This window comes from Bipolaris victoriae (genome assembly GCF_000527765.1).
Source record: "Bipolaris victoriae FI3 unplaced genomic scaffold scaffold_82, whole genome shotgun sequence".
NCBI classification, from domain to species: Eukaryota; Fungi; Ascomycota; class Dothideomycetes; order Pleosporales; family Pleosporaceae; genus Bipolaris; species Bipolaris victoriae.
In genome coordinates, this window is record NW_014575310.1 from 78,384 (window position 1) to 98,461 (window position 20,078).

Sequence of the window (20,078 nt, forward strand, 5' to 3'; positions counted from 1 at the left end):
TGGGCAACTACCACATAAGAATCACATTCAAGAAGGGCGCTCCAATTTTGTAAGCACTTGATTCACATACGGCATGCTGCATCTCCTTACCACCGTGTTATATCCCTTTGGCCAATCTGACCTAGACAGTAGATGAAAAGTATATGTCAACTCATCTAGATTTGATTGTAAAAAAGCATATTTACCATTCACTAAAACCGTGAACGCACGTACTTAGTGACGAGTGACTGTGAAGATGAGGTCCCCACAGGAACAAAGAACGTATTTTCCACATAAAAGCCATGGCAGCACATCCTCCGCTCGGATACCAGTACACACAACAAATCAACTTCCACGCCATGGACTCCATCGCCAGCAAATGCGAGTCGAGCGCCTTCACATTGCCCAGTGTCTATGGCGCCGAGTTCCAGAGCATTGCGGCTTCACTAGTTGAGAATCACTCCACCTTCGTGCCGTACTCCAATAATCCAAACTCTGGCGATGTCGATGCACAAAACTTGCAGTTCTGCAGCGTCACCATCACTCATACACATCCAGGCACCAATGACAAGGTCACAACTAAAATTCTCCTACCTATAAAACCGACCTGGAATCACCGCCTTCAAGGTATCGGTGGCGGAGGCTGGGTAGCAGGTCTGCACCCAGTCATTGACGAACGCATGTATGCAGGCCTTGCGGGAGGATACGCGACAGTGGCTACGGATGCTGGAGTTCCAATATCAAACATCGCTGATGACTGGGCATTATTGAGTCCTGGGAACGTCAATCTCTATGCGCTCCAAAACTTTGCATCTGTTTCCATCAGCGATGCCACGCTGGCCGCGAAAAGTATCGTCAAGGATTTTTACGGCACGGCCCCAAAGTACTCGTACTTTAGCGGGTGTTCGCAGGGAGGGCGGCAAGGCATCATGGCTGCGCAAAGATATCCCGACTTGTATGATGGAATTGCGGCTGCTGCACCTGCGATATACTACTCACAGCTCTTCATCTCAGCATACTACCCACAACAGGTCATGAGTGAGATGGGCAAATATCCTCGTCCATGTGAACTCGATGCACTCACTACCGCTGCTATCAAAGCCTGCGACGGCCATGATGGCGCCCTGGACGGACTCATCTCCAACCCAGACGCTTGCCAGTTTAACCCTTACTCCATGGTCGGAAAGACGATTGACTGCCCGGGTGCTACTGGGTCCACAGTCAGCATTTCAGAAACCGCAGCCAAGGTCGCCGAAGCAGCATGGAGCGGCACCCGCGCAAGCGACGGCTCGCAACTTTGGTATTCGTACGGCTTCGAGACCAATCTCACCGCCGAGGAATGTCCTGCGCAGACGACTTGCTCGGCAAATGGAACTTGCACCGCTGTACCCCGAACCACGTGGACCGACTGGATCAGGTTGTTTGTAAAGAAGGACGCCAAGTTCAATGCGCGTACCATGTCGAGAAAAGACTACGAACAAGTCTTTCTCCAGGGAATTCGAGAGTTCGACTCGATAATCGGGACTGGCGATCCGGATCTGCGGGATTTTCACCGTGCTGGCGGGAAAATGATTACGTATCACGGAATGGTGAGTTCGTTAATAGTTTTTTTTTTCAAGCAAAAAGAATCTTGGATGCACTGATACTAAAGTAAGAAATAGGCGGACAACGGTATTCCATTCCGCAACACAAGACATTACTATGACGCCGTGAAAGAAATCTCGCCTGATGTCCACGACTTCTTCCGACTATTCGAAGCTCCAGGATTGAGCCACTGCACGGGAGGAGCTGGTGGGCAGCCTCTGGGTGTTATGGACGCGCTTGTGAACTGGGTTGAGCAGGGTGTCGCTCCTGATTCTTTGGATGCTGTCAATACGTTCAACAAGACGAACTTGCTGTGTCCCTACCCTCAAAGGGCGGTTGGGAATGCTTCTTTGGGGGTTTCGGTCAGTGGTGGCCAGAGCTGTAGGTAGAGTACAGGAATATACGACGCTCTAGAATCTCTATTCTGATCGGTATTCATGGCTCACAACTGTGATTTTTAATGTATTGCACCCATATGCAGGATCAAGCACGGTTAAGTGTGTTAAAACTCATGCTTGTTATTATTCTTGATTCACCCAAACTCCCTTCAATCTTTTTCAAACGCAATCCATCAACGTCTATTCCACCCAGCTACTCATTACCGCTCGTCCGGAAAGAAATCTAGTTGTCGCACCTAAATCCACGTATCAGTACACCATTTTACAAAAGTCAGGGAAAAGAAAGGCTGGTATAACGTACAACTTTCGCTTGTTACCAGTAAGCGTGCTAATGCACTCCGGGTCCCAACCAGCTGTAGCTCCATTGCAGTACGAGGGGCAAGCATCTCGTCCCTTGCTACTGAAGATAACCTATTCGAGAATGAGTATCAGTACCTCTAGTGAATGAAAGGAAGTTGTTTGGAAGGTCAAAACTTACACAGCAGTGGGATCCATCGGTGTACTTGCACTGGAAGTAACCTTGGCAGGCCTCGGTTGAGACGAGGAGGGCTAGAAAGCTGGCGGCGAGGGAGATGATGCGGACCATTTTGAACTTTTGTGCGAAGTATTAAGAATATGAAAGGTGTAGAAGCGGATTGGTGTGCTTGTTCAAGTTATGATTCTGGGTGCTGTATAGGAAAGAGCGGATGGAGTCTTTGCTTTTATACATGAGGATATAACAGTTTAGGCGGTATGTAGAAAGTAATGATAGATGTGCTGGGAGGATTTCCGGAACCTCGCCGTGGTTAAGGCTAGTCAGGGTTGCTAGCATGATTCGCGCCGTTGCAAGCCTGTGCTTTGATTTTAGCTGTTGTGAAGGTATCGCTACATGTTGTAACATTGATTGTATCTTGATTCCTTCTTGATACAATCGTTCTAAATTGGACGCTCCATGTTTGATGTCGCTTAGACAGCCACTTCGCGTTCTTCAAGCTTAGATCATGTTGCATCAATAGTTAAGGCGAACGTTCTAACACATCAAGTTTTCTTGTTGTATCCGTATCCTCGTATATTCAATTTTTTTTCTCAAGTGAAAGTACAGATTAGGTCACGGTGCTATTGGGGCCATTGCTACTCATTTGGTGGATGCAAAATCCCGACACTCGACACGTGCTATTTCTACTGACTAGAACTCGACGCATGGACTTTGTAGTCTCCCTTGGTTGCCCACCTTGAATTTTTCCGATCAATCGCATCAGGTGCTATAGCGGAAGATCCAGATGTTGATTGTGATGGTCGCCAGGCAAACCTTCTCTGCTCGGTGAAATAGGGTCGATTATTAGTTGACATTAGCAACTGTTGCCTGGGCCTGTGTTCCGCTGCAGTAATGTGTCGCATGCGTGTATACTGAACCGTGTAGCAAAAATGATTGTGTATCTACTTTGGAAGCGCTTCTGGGCTTACTTTACGTGTCGTTATTGCGGTGTCTCTGATGTCGCAACAGGTTAGCTACAAATACTACTGCTGTCGCAATTGCAATTGCTTAGGGAGGCTTGAGCACGAATGACAAGCGAAGCTTAAGGTCTAGCCTTGTGCTGCGCATAAAATAGCACACACCGTTTCACAATTCATTGCCATTTTTCTTTCTTGTTCTTCTTCGGAGACCGAAGGTATGGTTGTTTTGGTAGGTAGGGCGAGCGCTGCCGTATTGCAGAGTCATGTAGTGTGCGCTCCTTATCGTCAACCTCCCCGCTAATAATTTTCTAGAATTGCGTCAAAACGGACCCAATCCAAGCTGCAGTTGGAGGAACAAATACTTTACGGCCGAAAAACCCATTCCTTAGATCTTTTTAATCATTAATCCTTAACATCATATACTTAGTATATAATGTAAGGCGTGCCTTTAGTACGGACTCTTTGCCTCTAGCTGCTCGTACGGAAAGTAAATTTCTATTACTTTTTCTATCTACTCTAGCTTATATTCTAGCTCTTTCCTAAGCTAGTCTACAAGCTCGTTTTTCAGCTTATTTTTCACCTAGTTTTCTAGTGTTTGTTAGATGACTAGGCGCTATCTGAAAACAGAGATTCCTAATATCCTATTACGGATAAGGCTAATTAGCGTAGAGGTTCTTAGAGATAATTAAATCGCGCGTCTTCTTGCACGAAAACCCTCTAGGACCGATTTTACTATGCAGCTAAAGCTGTAGGAACTAAATTGCTGTTACTACATGTTGGATCAGAGGACTAATATTTCCATCACTGAAATGGCAACCAAAAGCTCAACACCTGATATTTCAAGCTTATGCTTGCTAGTTACGTTATACGGCTCTTCTACTAGAAATTCATTTTCTATTTTCACTCGAGGATAGATATCTGTCTTTCCTCTCTGATTACTTCGACTATTTGACGTTTTTTCCCTAGAGGTATAGGATAGACTATAAGAAAAACGTAGCAGAACAATGACCTCTACATATTACGTTTTGAGTAAGCTATAGTAGTGTGTAAATGATAATTCAAAATCTTTGACTGCTGCTCTAAAGTTCTCGTAAAGAACGTGCGACGAAATAAATGCGTAGCCTGCTGGATATCAACCACATGATGAACATTTCTGATCGCAATGACCATTGGATCATCACTGTCCTCCAATTGCGCGCACACACCTTCAGGCAAAGCCTCGAGCAACCCAATCGTCTGTTTCCAGCACCTCGGCTTGCATGGGAAACACTTTCTCAATCAGCAGCTTGTGTACATCTTCGTCCTTGTCCAAACACAGATCCTTGAGGACGGTAAGCTTGTAATCCAGATCCGCAGCCTCGCGGACGGTTGATAACACAGCGCCTGCAGTAGCCACGCCACACAGCACGAGATGGCCCACACCGCGCCCGCGCAGAATGGTAGCTAGGTCTGTGCCAGACAAGGCGGAGACGCGACGCTTGGTAACGAAGACCTCATCTTGGCCAGAGTCGGCTCCGTCTGCTTTGGGAGGAATGGTAAGCTCGTCAAAGAGGGCGACGGACTGATCACCCTCGACAAAGACGTTGGCGGGTACGTTTTTGAGCCGCTCGCCCATGTTGCTCGTTGGGTTAAGTTCTGGTCTGCCGGCCCGGAAGGCAACCTTCACATGTACAATAGTGATGGGTGGCTTGTTGCTAGACTTGTTGGCGGAGCGCACGGCTTCGAGCAGCTTGGATGCTTGGCTAATGTATGCCGGTGTCTTGTCTGGGAAATTGCCCATCATGATGCCCTTTTGTATGTCGAGCAGGATGAGGGCGGTGTTGCTAGTTGCAAAGGAAGCCATGATCGTAAGTGTTTAATGAAAAATGATGTGGCACAAAAACTGTGAACTGATGGTATTATGAGTGCGTGCCAAATCAGGAGGGCGTGAAAAAGCTATGGAGTACAATTCAAGAGTTGCAGTTGAGCGTTTTATCTGCACAGCGTCCACTGGTGAGGCACGACATGGTGGCGTTAAGAGCGGAGTTTGGGGCACAAAGTTCGGAGCCGACTCGGCTGACGGGTAGTTGGCGCCCAAGTACTAACCCCCGGGTTTAGGGCTATGGTGAATATTCCACGGATAACGAGGCTATATGGCATATGCAGCGAGACTATATAACGATGATATCTCTTGGCGGCGATGTTGGTGGTTGGGCATGTGGGGATGATTGAGGTCATCGACTATATGTACATGTGTATAGAGGAAATCAAGTAGGCGTCAGAAGAGGGCAGACGTAGATGACGCATGTACACAGATATGAGGGTCATTCTCTTGAATATGGAACATCGTGTATGCGTACCTTGAATCATTAGGCGTAAGTCGCCAGAGGCTTTACTGTAGGATACCGGCATTCAGTGCAGAGTGGTCAGGGTCCACATGAGCTCAGCCGTCAGCCGAGCCGAGAAGCTGTGAGCCGACAACACCTCTTGTAAACACCCCATATGCGCGCGCATACTGATCTCCAGCTCCGACTCAGTGAATGACATCGGCGATAATGGCAGAGGGAGCCAGCAGCTCGCCCGGCCGGAGCACGCGCATGTCGCGCAACGCAGCCTGCACCCACTGCCGTACCTCCAAGGTGCGCTGCAACCCCAGCTCCATCGCCGGCCGGCCATGCCAGCGCTGCACCAAGCTCAACCTCTCATGTATCGTCAATCCCACATGTCGCCGCACCACACGCAAGAGGTTAGTTTATTTCCTGTCTAGAGGATACTTTGTCCTTGTCAGGCGTGGTCTTCATCAACTGACATGGTACATCGGCAGCCAACTTGACCAGCTTGCCCGCGAGGTGCAGGCCATCAGGGAAACGGTGGTGGTGGATAGCAGTAATATTGCTAGACAGCCGGCACTTCAAACACCCTCTAGTCCAAGCACCTGGTCACCCAGAGTACAGGGTGCCAACGAGGCCTCGTCGTCCAGTGTTACACCGGCTTTCTCTGCCGCTGCATCAGAGCACAATAGTTGTTATGGTGACAACGCTGTCGTAGTCGACGATACACCAGTCGACTCGACGGCAGTGCCCAGCGTACACAGGGCGCTCGACTCACAACCCTTTACTGGACCAGAGATTGATGAGCATTTCAACATGTACGCATGTCTCGTCATGTTGCGTTGCTGCAAATTGAACTAATCATAGCATGCAGCTACTTTCGCTATTTCCATCCCCACTTCCCTATCCTTAGCCAACGTGATCCAAACAAGTGTTACAACACAAGCCCTTTTCTTTTCTGGGTCATTGTTCTCATCTCTTGCCGCCGTCAACCCACAAACACCAACCCTGCCACGATCCGCCTTCTTGCAGAGCACGTTAAGCATGAGACTGATGCCGCTGTTCCCAAGGTGCCTCAGCCTCTCGCTCAACTACACGCCATACTTCTTGTCGCTGCCTGGGGTTTGTATCCGGGTGTTCGTTTCATCAATGATCCGGCCTACTGGCTGAGTGGCATTGCCATCAACTCGTGCCTGCTGCTCGGCTTCCACACAGCCTCCGGCAGACACCCGGAGTACAACCATGTCACTCTCGGTACCATTTCATCTGATATCGAGGCTGCTGTTACATGGGTAGCGTCTGCTATCGTAAATCGAAGGTACATTCCACATATGCGTTGCCAATAAGACTCTCTTAACTGACTAACCTTGGCAGATTATCAACCAACCTTGGCCTCCCATGCACAGCTCCAATGAACAAGGCCACGTTGAACATGATCCATGACGAAGCTAGTCTTCTACCCATCAGCTTTCGCGTACAGCTCGAATGTCAGGTCTTTATGGACAGAGTCAATAAGACGCTAGGCTCTTCTCTTGAAGAGTCCAACGGAGTACCGTATGAGTTAGTCCGAATATTCGAGGATGAATGGGTCGCAGCCCGAGCACGAATCATCTCCAAACACACGGGTAAGCCATCGTATCCTTTTGCCAGTGTTATGTAGCTGACTACCTACGACATGCAGACCCAGTATTATCTCTCCACACCCTATTTGTTCTCCTCGAGGTTCAGATGTACTATTTTCTCCCAATACCAACCCAAAACAGTCAATCATCCCCCGCCGTTAGCTCACTCAGTGGTAGAGATAATCTCTCTCCCTCCATCGAAGCAGACATTCTGCGATGCTACACTACGGCATCAACCGTCATCACCAGAGTAATGGATCTCGACAAGATGACAGATCTTCTGCACTACCTCCCGCACTATACCATACGCCCCATTGCACATGCCGTTACTGTCATCTTCCGTGTCATCCGCTCTGATCTGCCTCTGAGACACCTGCAGATCGTCGTGCCGGAAGAAGCCTCTAAGTTATCCGCTCACACTATCACAATCTCACGCCGCATCTCAGCTGTTGAAGGGGATCTGGCGTGGAGACTCGCACGGTGCGTTGAGCTGTGGGACACGACAAGCGCACCATACATCGCCGCCGCTGCCGCCAGTTGTTTCAATGCACCAACTGGTAATGAAAACGAGAACAACAACAATAGCGACCAAGCTGCCTCAGCTGGAGCTAGTCCAGACTATGAGCCTGTACTCGTTGAGATGTTCCGCCAGCGCATGGTAGCAGCTTTAGGATGGGATTTTATGATCCGCTGGAAAAGCAAGCACGGTCCCGTGCATATGGGACCGTATAAGCCACACCCTCAGACGCAGACCATGGGAATACATGTCAGTGTGGGTGAAGCTAGTAGTCACATGCAACATCAGCAGCAGACGCCATCGACAAGTTCTACCGGAACTAGTGGTCCTGACGGTGGTCCTGCTAGGTTCCAAGCGGTCCAGCAGGATCAGCAGCTTTTTCAGTCACAGCAACAGCAACAGCAACAGACCGGTATGCCAGGGAATGTTAGTAGCGCGACGGTGCCGCCGGGCGAGACGGAGCCCTCTCTCTCTTCTACGGGAACCACAGGTACAGACTCTCTGCTTGGAACCGACTGGGGATTTCTCGACGACTTCATCTGGGGGTTCGATAGTCAGGATCCGTAAGCCGATCTCTGAGACAGACTTTGTGACATGGAATGCTTATCACGGGCGAGTGCTTATTACAGCCGCGGCATCAACATGTCTGTCAGATCCGAGCATTTCAGAGAGATGTTGGGGCCTCAAGTGAGATTTCTCGATCCTTTATGTCGAGACGCTTACGTTTGTGCATCTGACTGGCCAAGGCAGAGAGGTGGGGCGGGTCAACCCTTCAGTCAGCATCCTCGGTATTGTAAGACGGGTCGGCCCGTACGTAGTAATAAAGTTTGTTGGATCTGGGAACTGCGATGCTGCATGCCAATCAGAGAGCGTGCGGAAGCTCGTTCGCGCCTTGGCCAAGCATTGGCTTACTGTGGGGGATTGCGATATATCGTTCCGGGGTCTAAGCACCGCGTTGCAGGAAATCATGCGGTTTGTATCAGTGGTTGGGCAAAACGACGAGAACATCGAGCAGAGTCACGACATCACAGAACTTGATATGGATCAAGCAGGCGAGAGACAGGATAAGCTTGGATGTGAATATGACTATGTCTTTGGTCTATCTGCATTCTAGTGAGTGACTTATGCTCAAAATTGAATACAAATGTTGGTTCAGTGTGCGTGCATCGCGACTCAGGAGCCGTTTTCTTCATTTTCCTGGACAGCTTCCTCCCTTTTGGTCTTTTCTAAGGCCTCAGCCCGCTGCCCCCTCTTCTCCTCCCGCTCCTTCCGCCACCCCATGCCCTTCTTCAACAACGTCCAAAGAGTTAGCGGAGACGCAACCATACTAATCCCCGCGAGAATTGTGAAAGCCCATCCACTGCCCACCCCGTCAATCATGGGCTGAATGGCGGCACTCGCGCCAGCACCCACTAAGCAGCGCGTAAAGTTATTACTCGCTGTCGCCGCGCTCGCAGCCGTGGGGTTCATGTCCACAATGAGCGTGCTGACGACATTGCTAAATCCAGTCAATCCTAGGCCCGCGAGAAACAGCATCACGCAAGGAACGGCGAGGTGCGTCCGAGCGTGGAGAACCCAGCCCCAGACCAGGACCACGCAGGTACCCAGGATGAGGGCAGGAACACCAACCTCTAGACGCGCGCGCTCGATCGGAAACGAGGAGAGGTCCTGTTGCCTTTTGCGCTCATAGGGGAGGCCGAGGAGGTTGCAGTGTCGCCGGAAGTTCCAGTCCAGGCTCCGCCCAGCAACCTGTGAGCCTACTATGGTGCCCAGGCCGAGCGGGAGGTAGATGAGCCCGGTCTGGAGGTCGGTCAGGTGGTAGATTGAGGTGAACTGAGCGGGTATCGAGGTCATGATGCAGTAAAAGTTTGCGAAGATGAGGCTGCTGTAGAGCAGCAGGAAGGCCATGTTGGGCTGTAGGAGCAGCATAAGAGCGTGTAAGGCCTTGAATTTGTGCTTGGTGACGGCTGGCTGCCCAGGAGGCGATGGCCCAGTACCTGCGTGCTCTTCGTCCTGTCCATTGCTCTGCGCCTGTTGCTTGCGACTCGATCTTGTCGCCAGCACGTCCTTGCCGACCCGCCAAAGCGACCTGTGGACAATATGCTTGGGCTGAACGGACCCGTCACCCACAATCCCACGACACGTCTCGGGCATCCACACCACAAAGGCAACAGACAAAGTCCCGCACATGATGGTTAGGATCCAGAAAATCCACCGCCACCCAAGATACTGTGCCAGTGTGCCACCCAGAACAGGACCTAACGACGGCCCTAGCAAGACTGGCGTCGACATGTAACTCACGTATCTGCCGCGTTCGGCCGATGTGATGATGTCTGACACGACGCCCTGCGCCAGAGCCACAGTCGTGCTGGAGCCTGCAGATTGCAGCATGCGCAGTACGAGCAGCGCTGGGTAGTTGGGTGCAAGTGCACATCCGATATTAGCTGCCATGTACACGACAAAGCAGAACATGTAGGCTGGTCGCCTACCTGCTGAGTCGGCATAGGCGCCAACGAACATCGGCGTAATGCCCTGAAATATCTTTTCATCTATTAGTCAGCATGCTGGCGCACTTGGAGGTCTTTGTATGTAGAGCATAAGTGGTTGACTGACCATGTACGTTGTAACCGTCAGATTGATAGCGGAATACGAGACTTTGAACTCCTTGGCTATGGCGGGCAGTGCGGGCAGGTAGACTGAGGCTGTCAATGGCGAGAAGAAGGCTGCGGTGGCAGAGGCCATGACGATGCCGAGCTTTTGACGATGGGTGAAGATGGAGAATGGTCTGCTCTGAGTCTCCACTTTTGACATTGTGTTTGGCGTAGCCTCGACATCTCTTGGTGGTTGACTCCCATTTTCGGTGTTCGAGCGTGTGTCTTCAAAGTCACGATCCGGTTGTGACGTAGGCTCGGTCTTGCTGTGTGTTGTTGTTGAGTCGATGCTTGCTCTTCTCGATACTACTGGTTGACTGCCAGATCGCACTGTGTCTAGTGGTTGCGACATAGTAGTAACTATGTGAGTTGAATTGAGCTTGGTTGCACTGGTTTCTGCAAGACGCAGCGTTTGGCTTCTGGGGCGGTCCCATTTGGCTGTTCAAGTAGCATCTCGACATCGAGCTTGGCGGGCAAAAAGACCATGATGCGGCTCTTGTTCGCGGTGTAGCTTCGGAAGCGACATCGGCTGAGAGTGTCACATTTCGGCTCAGTGAGCCGAGGAGGTAACCGCCGATGCTGGGCTTGTCGGCTCACGGTGGTAACCGCGGACTTAAGGAATTAGGTGATGTAGCTTATCTTTCTATGGAGTAGTATTCGGTATATCTCTAATCTATAGAAAAAACCATCGTTCAAGAGAATATCATAGCTTGTAATAGGAGTCATGTGAGAAAACTTTCCAGAAGCTGAAACCTTGAGTACCACATAGATAGTTCTAAAAAACGAAGAAATTTGTTCAAGAGTTATATAGATATTGTCCCTTAATACATGATAAAAACACTTTCTATATTACATCTGAGAGTCTATGATGCAGCTGTGGCTCCGCATGACTTGACCTCAACTGGCACTAATTTCGAGCGTGAAGCAATATCCACGCTCAGCTGGGACAAAGGATGATTTGCGAGTAGCTCCAAAAGTGGTATGGAGCTTTCCAACTCCCGTGCAATCCAGTTTCGCACATCGACTGCCACAATCGAATCTACACCACATTCTGTAAGAGACATTTCGGAATTGAAGTTTCCCACGGATACGCCAGATCTGCTTGCTAGGTAGCTAAGTAGCCCATTGCAGATGATACCGGCGGCATCATCTGCTGATTCCGCAGATTTTAGAGCATCTTTGACAGACATACTGCCGTTTGAGATCTGCTTTGTCTCCGCGGTGACTTCGGCTTCCGCTGCATGCCGCCGGAAATGTGAAAACATAGGATTGCTCATGGCAGACAAGGAGCGGCCGCTTCTCCATGTGCCCAGCCCTGTCACAGTCTGCGTTTTGCCTCCTCGTCCACAAGGCTGTACAATCGCGGATCGTATGAGCGCGAGCAGTAGCTTTTCGCCCGTCATAATGAAGCCTTGATCTTGCATGGACTTGGAAAGTTGTTTGTTTTCTTCTGAGGCGAGGTATCCGATTCCTGAGATTGCGCCCAAGTCCAAAGTAACAGCGGGGAGCCCTTGGGCATTGCGGAATCCCGAAAATGCATCCAAAAAGGTGTTACCGGCAGCATAGGCAGCTTGGGTAGTGTTTCCGATGATACCGCTTATTGAGGAGAGCATGACAAAGAAATCCATGTCTTTTGGCAGATGGTTGTGTAGATTCCATGTTCCATTTACTTTGGGACGAATGACAGCATTCCAATCTTCCAAAGTCAGTTTTTCCAGTAGCATATCCTGTCTTTATTTAGTACGTGAAGTCAAGATGAGAAAGGAACACCTACTCGTAACACCATTGCACCTTGGATCACACCACGAATCGGTGGCATTTGATTCGCACATTCTTCAACCAGCTGGCGAACATGGTCAGCGTCGCTTACGTCGCATTTTTGAACATGGACTTGAGCGCCCATAGCCTTTAAAGCATGAACTGTATCTTTAGCTTCCTGTTTGGTCATACCGCTTCGGTTCGCAAAGATGAGATTCTTAGCCCCACGCTCAACCATCCATGATGCCGTTGCTCGGCCTATACCACCTAGTCCACCAACAAGTAAATAGGACGCGTCAGCGCGAAATAGTTGATCTTCGGTAGTGGTGGGAAGGACCTGATAATGTAAGCTCCAGATGAAAAGTAGTTTCATATTGCTGCGCACTAACCTTGACTCGATCACTAGGATTGAAGGTAAGAACCACATGGTCGGTATTCTCGTCGTCCGTCAAACGCTCAAACGCCTGACTTATCCCTTCGCTGTTAAAGAGTTGTAGGTTGGGTATCGTACCGCTAAAGGAATCGTTCGAGAGTAGTTCGACAGTCTGGCCCCATATCGCATCCGCCAAGGCTGGCCTTTCTTCCTGAAGTCGAGAAAAGTCTAGCGCGCTAAAACTCGTGTTCTTCCTAAAATTGGACATCTCAAGGCGGGAGTTTTCAACAAGGTCCTGAGTACTGAGTTCGATGAATCGACCGTACGGTGCTATGCAGTCCCAACACGTTTGTAGAATTTCTCCAGAAAGCGTGTTGAAAATCACATCCATTCCGTGACCTTGCGTGTTTGTGACCAGGGCTGCAACTGAGTGCTCTTCATTGTTGTAAACAATTTGATCCTTGGGGAAGTGGAGGGTGGATTCCATGAAGAGCGCGTCCTTGTCATTGCTCACTCCAACGTATACTTTAGCACCACTTCTGTCACAGAGGTCTATCAAGGCCCGGCCAATGGGCGTTGCAGCCGATGAGACGAAAACTTTATCCGCTTTGGAAACATTAGCAAGTCGGTACATGGCATAATATGCCGTACTGTAAGCGGTAGGATATGTGACTGCAATCTCAAAAGGTACTCCATCCGGTATCTTCTGGAAGGAACTTGCTCTTCCCTTGTATGAGTTTGAGATGATATTCGATACTGCGCCAAAGACACGATCACCCTTTGATAAGTGTGATACCTGGCCGCCCACTTTGACAACGACTCCGCTAATGTCTTGGGTGAGGATATCCACACTGTTGCCAGAGACTAGCGTCATTGCCTTTACTTCGATCTCAATTTCATTCTCTTCCAACTTTTCATCAATGGCGATTTCCTGGAAAGAAAATGGTTCTTGAGAATTAGAACGATCACGCAGACAGAATACAATGCCCTTGTGATGCAATAGTTGAACCTCTTTTGCCTTAGGTTTGAGATAGGAATCGAGCGCCTGATTCAGGGCATCGTCCACTGAGAGACGAGGAATGGTGACGACGCCTTTCCTCTCAATGTACTCGCTCTCAGCCATATGCTGCTGTTCTGTTCCTAAGAATGAACGTTTGAGAATGGTGGATATCACGCTTGCGACATCCTTCTGCGAGAGCTTGTCTTCGTTGTCAAGGTTCAAAGTAACCAGTCTTGCTGCACCATTTTCAGTCCTTGCTGTCCTAGCAAGTCCGGTGAGCATGCTGGATTCCAGGTGAGAACCTTGACCCCTGCCTGAAGTAACCCACAGTAATTTATCACTCTGAGTGAAGATCCGCTTGATAGCCTCGAACTGCTCGATTGAAGGACTACTCAACAGTTCTCCAGAAGGATCCCACACAATGCGTATCTTTTCGGCAGGTACGACATCGTATATGGTACCTTGCTGAATATTTCCAGGCTCTAAGCCCAGTATACTGGTCAGGTAGCCTGTGTCAATGGTTTGATTGTGGTCTTCGGCCATGACTATGATTTCAGGAGTAGCGGGGTTGAATTCTTGGTTTGGATGAACCGTGAAGAGCGAGCCTCGTTCTACCCTTTCACCTGAGTCATCTAATTCAATGAGCTTACGATCCACAAACCCAGCTTGCTGTAATGATGTTTTCCACTGCGAGAGGGCTGGGTCTTGGTCCATTGTAACTTCATGAAGCACGATAAGCCTGCCATCCGGTTTTAGTAAACTTTTGATATGATCTAAAGCTTTATGTGGGTTGTTGGAATCTGCTAACGAAGCGGACACAATAATGACGTCGAATGACTTTAACTCAAAATCCGGCGTCTGAGGACCAAGATCTAGATCTAGCGTTTTCTTAGTGACCAAGTCGTAAGGAAGATTTGGTACATCGCTGACGAGGGCCATCTTGTTTCCTTGAGCATGCGCTAATGTGTAGGCCCTGCATCTTTGTTTGGCGGCGCTATTTCCGACCTCTAGCGCCTTCAGGAAAGATAGTGTAGACCTGCTTGATGCAGATATATCCAATACGGAGATTTCGGGATTCTTAAAACCTAGTAGGCGTATGTATTCTGCAGCAGAGTGAGGTATTTGCTGAGCATGTTTTAAGTCTAGGAAGTCTACATCCGCTTCCAAATCGAGCGTGTAGGCGATGTGACGGTTGTCAACAATGTCCTCTTGTTCGATCGGTGTTTGGAGAAACCTCCAATCTAGCTCGGAAAACTGCACCACTGGCGCATTGTTGTTATCATCTGTTACTGTGATATCTGTTTTCATCGTTTGATTGTCTCGTGTTGAGATGACAGCATTAGCCTTCAAAAGATGACCGGCCTGGAAAGGCGTATCCGCAGAGATGAACAGATTGGACACGAAAACTGGAATGGCAGGGTCCTGGAGCCATCTTTCAGCAGAAAGTGCACCAAATATCGTATGCAGTATAGCGTCTAGAGTAGCCGGGTGTATCACATAAGTGTGTTCCTGATCTGAGGGCATGGTAGTTACTGTTGCAGGCAGCCGTAAAACTCCAGAAAGTTTATCCGGAGAAGAGCGAGCCTCGACCAGATTTTGGAAGACCTCGCCATAGTCAAGGCCAATACTGGAGAGATGCTCATAGAACTTGGGCATTGGAAGGATGGTTCTGAATTCCTCCTCTGTTGCTGATTTAGGTAAAAGATGGGTTTCTCCAACACTCTCTTTCTGTCGGCGGTGCTGCACAGAAATGAGGCCATGACAATGTTCCGTCCAGCGGTTATCATTTGTTACTGAATATATGTGAAACTCGCTCCAGATATTGGAGTAGCGTTTGGAACTATCTCGAATTGGCTTCAAGGTCAGTATCGTCTCTACGGATTCTTGCTCAGGCAAAAGAAGCGCGGTCCCGATGGTGACTTCACGAAGCTGATAGCCGGAAACTTGCTTGGTGAACTTTTCCTTTGACCGCTGAGCAGCCGCTTCTATAGCCATAGCAATGAAGCCTGCTGCCGGAAAGACTACGCTGGACTGAATCTTGTGTTGTAAGAGCCATGGTATCTCTGAAGTGCGAAGATGGTTGCGCCAGCTCAACTGTAATGGATCTGAGTTCTCATCGCGCACTCCCAGTATATCCACCCTTGGGAAAATTCTGTTCCGGAATGCTCTGCTGCGCCGCGGTTCAGCCCAGTATGAGGTGGAGTGATTCCAAGTATAGAACGGTAGATCAACCAGGACAATGGCACTGTGGCCTGCTGTGGGCCGATTCATCGCTGCAAAGTTGATCTGATATCCGATCGCCGAAAGTTTCCCAGCTAAATCGAGAACAGTCCGTGCAGCATCCACCTTTCGCACTAGGGCTGAAGCGTACGTAATCTCTGCAACTCTCAGTTTTGGATCACTCTGGATTGTCTCTTTGATAGGCCCGGCGAGAGCCGAATGAGGCCCAATCTCCACCAAGAAGTCTACGCCGTGTCTTTTGGCTTGTCTTCTTTTGCTTTGAATAGCAGGGGCTAAGCATAGCTGACGAATAGCATCCGTAAACTTTACTTGGCAGAGCAAGTTCTTTACCCAGTAGCTTGGACCAAGGTCGTCCGCACCGACCTCACGGCCGTACACTGACGAGTAAAACCTCGCTCCGTTACCTTGACGCGTTCGTATGCCTGCAATTGCTTTGGCATATTCTTCTGCGACAAGCTCCATGTGTTGCGAATGATAAGCAACTTCGACAGCAAGCATCCGCGCGAATATGCCCTTGGACTCTAAGATCTTTTGTAGTTCAGCAACTGCGGATACATCTCCGGAGATAGTGACACTAGATGGGCTGTTTGAACATGCTACTACAGCCTTACCAGACTTGAGTTCAGCAAGAAATCGTGTTGCATCTTCCTCGGATAGTCCGGCTGCCATCATGGCCCCGTTAGCTTTATGCTCTTCTTGCATCCTGGTAGAACAAACGCCGCGGTGATATGCAGCAGTCATTGCATCTTCTAGACTCAATGCGCCTATTGCATAGGCCGAAGCTATCTCTCCACTCGAATGACCGGTCACTGACGCAGGTCTGATGTTCCAAGAAGCGAGCAGTTCCACCAAAGCTATCTGAACTGCGGAACACATTGGTTGACTGTACAACGCTTTGTTAATCTTAGATACCTTTGGGTCCATCGTAATCTCCTCCTCAACGTCGAAAGGTGCTCCAATCGAACGTAGGTATTTTCCAATTCTGCGAATTGTGTCTTTGAACACTGGATAGACTTCCAAAAGCTCTTTGGCCATCCCACACCATTGAGCTCCCTGTCCGGTGAAGACGAACCCCAATGTCGGATTTTTCAAAGAGCGCGAAAACTTTATAGGTCTAGAAAGAGCGTCGATTAATTCCTTGAGAGATGCTGCAACCACCGCAGCTCTCCAAATAAAGTTTGTTCTTCTTTCATTCAAAGTGAAGGCGAGGTCGTCAAGGAATTCAGGGTGCCTGGATATACTGCGCTCGTGAAGATGTTTGACTAAAGTTTGAATTTGTTGTTGAGCCGTAGGCTCATCAAAGACACTCAGCGTAAAAAGCTTCGGATGACTGTAATTTGGAAATTGATGATCAATGAGCGAAGCTCTATTCTCATGAGCGAACGCATCAATTGGCCTGGAAGCAGTATCTGCTGCTTCATACTGATAACGCAGAAAATTTGTTGATCGTTTGTAGGCGTTGGAAAGACCGCGTGAAGTCAGGTACGTTCGTGTCGACTCCAGAATAATATGGGCATTGGAACCACCGTATCCGAAACTATTGATTGATACACGTAGTGGTCCTGGCGAATCCCACGATTGCACTTCTGTAGCGACACGCAGTTTCCAATCCACAAAGGGAATCCTGGGGTTTGGTTTTTCGAAGTTTTGATTTGGTAAAATGACTTCTTGTTCCAGCATTAAGACAGCCTTGACCACCGCGGCAATACCACTAGCTCCTTCTAGGTGGCCAAGGTTGGACTTGATAGATCCTATTACAAGAGGTCGATCTTCAGGACGATTGGCGCCGCAGAATGAATTAGTCAAGGCCCGCAACTCTAGAGGGTCTCCAGCAGCGGTACCAGTACCGTGCGCTTCCACTATGCTAGTGTCAAGTGGATCCAGGTCGGCCATATGATACACATCTCTGATCAGAGCTTCTTGGGCTACTGGATTGGGTAGTGTGATACCAGATGTTTTACCATCCTGATTTGAAGCTGATCCTCGAATGACAGCTCGGATCGGATCACCATCCTTCAAAGCGTCAGCAAGTGGTTTAAGGAAGACAGTTCCTACACCTTCACCGCGTCCGTAGCCGTTTCCACGCTCATCGAAGGCATAGCAGCGGCCATCGGGCGATAGAAATCTGCCCTTGTAAGTATATTTATCTACGTTAGAATTACTCTTCCAACTGGACTTACTTCATCATGCTCATGGTGGTCATAAATTCGTGGTTCAAGACCACATTTACACCAGCAGCAATTGCTGAATTGGCCTCTCCTGTCCGGAGACTCTGGCAAGCCAAATGCAACGCTACCAAACTTCCAGAACATGCGGTATCAACTGTGACACTTGGGCCGTGAAGGTCAAAGAAGTACGACAACCTATTGGAAACCATTGCACGAGATTGACCACTATTAGTGCACTGGTACATTGGAACAGATTCTGGATCTCGAGTCAAAAGGTCCGTGTAATCTGTAGCGAAGGAGCCGACGAAGACGGACGTTTTCGTTCCCACAATCTTCTCCAAAGGTATGCCACCTATGAAATAAGTTAATTTTGCCTTGTAATTATGGTAGATTTCTTCTTACCGTTCTCCAGTGCTTCGTACGTGCTTTCTAGAAGCAGTCGTTGTGCTGGATCGAGTGCGGCGGCCTCTTCCCTTGTCATGTTGAAGAACGGCGCGTCAAACTTGGAGATATCATCTTGAAAGAAATGCCCATATTCAACATTGTGGGACCCATGACGTTGGAAGTTAGGGTGATAGAATGCTTTGTTGTTCCATCTTGATTTCGGAATCGCTGTTCGTGATTCCTTTTTCGCGCAGATCATTTTGAAGAGGTTCTCTATGTTGTTTGCCGATCCAGGGCCTCGAAATGACATACCCACGATCGCAATAGGCATAGATCCGTCTGCTTTGCCATTTTGATCTATGCCGTTGCTAGTGCCCAGGTTTCCATTTAGAAAGGGTGCCATTATAGCAATGGAAGAGGAAAAGTTTGGGTCCGAACTACGAAAGATGTTCTATCCTAGTAGCAAAGCATACATGAGCCTGAAACTTTGGCTGAAATTACTTTGGAATAACCAAATTCATGCCTACGTGTGCGCTTTAGTAGTGTCTCCACAGGTAAATACTCCCGGGACATTTTCCGTGAGCCGCACTTAATTCAATATATTCAGAAGATCTCTCAATCACAGGGAAGTTGTTGACATGCCGATAGGCAAGAAGAACTTCAAGCATAGCTCCGGACATCAGGAAAACTCCCCGGTGAGAGGCTTTAATTTCTGATATACTTCTAGTAAGAACGAATTCCGATTCTACTTATCTATCCAAATTACGATACATATAATTATCAGCGCGTTGCCACCAACACGATCTTGCATTCCACATCGACATTCGGTTAAAAACTTCTCAACATGCATTTCAAACTCGCAGTTCTATCTACTCTCTCTGCTTTCCAAGCTGCAGCTTTGGTAACGGATAGGTCCAGTAACGACCAGAGGCCTCTTAAAACTGAAGTGGCTACCACTAAGAATCAACCTTTCCAACTCTTAGTTGACGATGGCTTTTACTTCGGCAATCCGAGCACGGATTGCAAGCATTCCTCGCAGCCTTACATTTATCAACAGTACACTCGCTTCACTGACGACTATACCTATCTGTCGACAATGCTAGCACCAGATGTTGATTTCACGGTCGTCGGTCATCATGCACTTTCTGGTCATTATCACGATTTCAAGCATTTCTACGTCAATGCCTTTTATAGGCTTGGTAGCTGCATCACGGAAGTTTATCCTGAGCTTTTCAAGCTTACTTTGTTGACTATCCACGGAGGTTGCAACGAGGAGTGGAGCGTACAAGAGATACGAGGTCAAGGACGAGCAAACAATGGTAAGTTACTCCCTTGCCGTTCCGATCTCATTAGTTATATGGCAGCTAATGTCCAAATTTGAAAGGCCGGGATTTCGATATCATTAACGTGTGGGTCACGAAGTGGCACAATGGCCGAATTGTGAAGGTCCGCACGTACATTGATGCTGTTGAGAGCATGATCATGCTCAAGGAAAACGAAGTTTGGACGAACTCCTCTACCGAAACTGAACATACAAGCTTCCTGCCTGGTCCAAGAGGCATGCCAAATATGGCTGCTCTTGGTGAATTCTTAGCAAAGGGTGGACACTACTAAGCTCTTGTAAAACCTTCTGATCAACGCTATAGAACAACAGAGAAAG

The 20,078-nt window shown here is 48.7% G+C and overlaps 6 protein-coding genes across 6 annotated transcripts; 3 read left to right on the forward strand and 3 right to left on the reverse strand.

The window, feature by feature from the left end:
- Positions 1-338: 338 nt before the first annotated feature.
- Positions 339-2,479, forward strand: COCVIDRAFT_107026 (hypothetical protein; the record flags this gene model as incomplete). Its single annotated transcript, XM_014698199.1, has 3 exons — positions 339-1,568; positions 1,641-1,898; positions 2,447-2,479. The coding sequence occupies 3 exons, from the start codon at positions 339-341 to the stop codon at positions 2,477-2,479; spliced, it is 1,521 nt and encodes a 506-aa protein (XP_014553685.1).
- A 2,123-nt stretch (positions 2,480-4,602) lies between these two features.
- On the reverse strand, positions 4,603-5,238 carry COCVIDRAFT_106970 (hypothetical protein; the record flags this gene model as incomplete). The annotated part of the gene is made up of 1 exon (XM_014698200.1): positions 4,603-5,238. One exon carries the CDS (start codon positions 5,236-5,238, stop codon positions 4,603-4,605), a length of 636 nt encoding a protein of 211 aa, XP_014553686.1.
- Positions 5,239-5,914: 676 nt separating this feature from the next.
- On the forward strand, positions 5,915-8,410 carry COCVIDRAFT_106964 (hypothetical protein; the record flags this gene model as incomplete). The annotated part of the gene is made up of 5 exons (XM_014698201.1): positions 5,915-6,120; positions 6,199-6,522; positions 6,579-7,022; positions 7,079-7,329; positions 7,386-8,410. The coding sequence occupies 5 exons, from the start codon at positions 5,915-5,917 to the stop codon at positions 8,408-8,410; spliced, it is 2,250 nt and encodes a 749-aa protein (XP_014553687.1).
- Positions 8,411-9,016: 606 nt separating this feature from the next.
- On the reverse strand, positions 9,017-10,654 carry COCVIDRAFT_107060 (hypothetical protein; the record flags this gene model as incomplete). Its single annotated transcript, XM_014698202.1, has 2 exons — positions 9,017-10,384; positions 10,457-10,654. The coding sequence occupies 2 exons, from the start codon at positions 10,652-10,654 to the stop codon at positions 9,017-9,019; spliced, it is 1,566 nt and encodes a 521-aa protein (XP_014553688.1).
- Positions 10,655-11,357: 703 nt separating this feature from the next.
- COCVIDRAFT_29158 (hypothetical protein) lies at positions 11,358-18,821 on the reverse strand (the record flags this gene model as incomplete). The annotated part of the gene is made up of 5 exons (XM_014698203.1): positions 11,358-12,221; positions 12,269-12,589; positions 12,642-17,991; positions 18,047-18,386; positions 18,437-18,821. The coding sequence occupies 5 exons, from the start codon at positions 18,819-18,821 to the stop codon at positions 11,358-11,360; spliced, it is 7,260 nt and encodes a 2,419-aa protein (XP_014553689.1).
- Positions 18,822-19,262: 441 nt separating this feature from the next.
- Positions 19,263-20,032, forward strand: COCVIDRAFT_40339 (hypothetical protein; the record flags this gene model as incomplete). Its single annotated transcript, XM_014698204.1, has 3 exons — positions 19,263-19,319; positions 19,380-19,737; positions 19,803-20,032. 3 exons carry the CDS (start codon positions 19,263-19,265, stop codon positions 20,030-20,032), a joined length of 645 nt encoding a protein of 214 aa, XP_014553690.1.
- Positions 20,033-20,078: the final 46 nt, after the last annotated feature.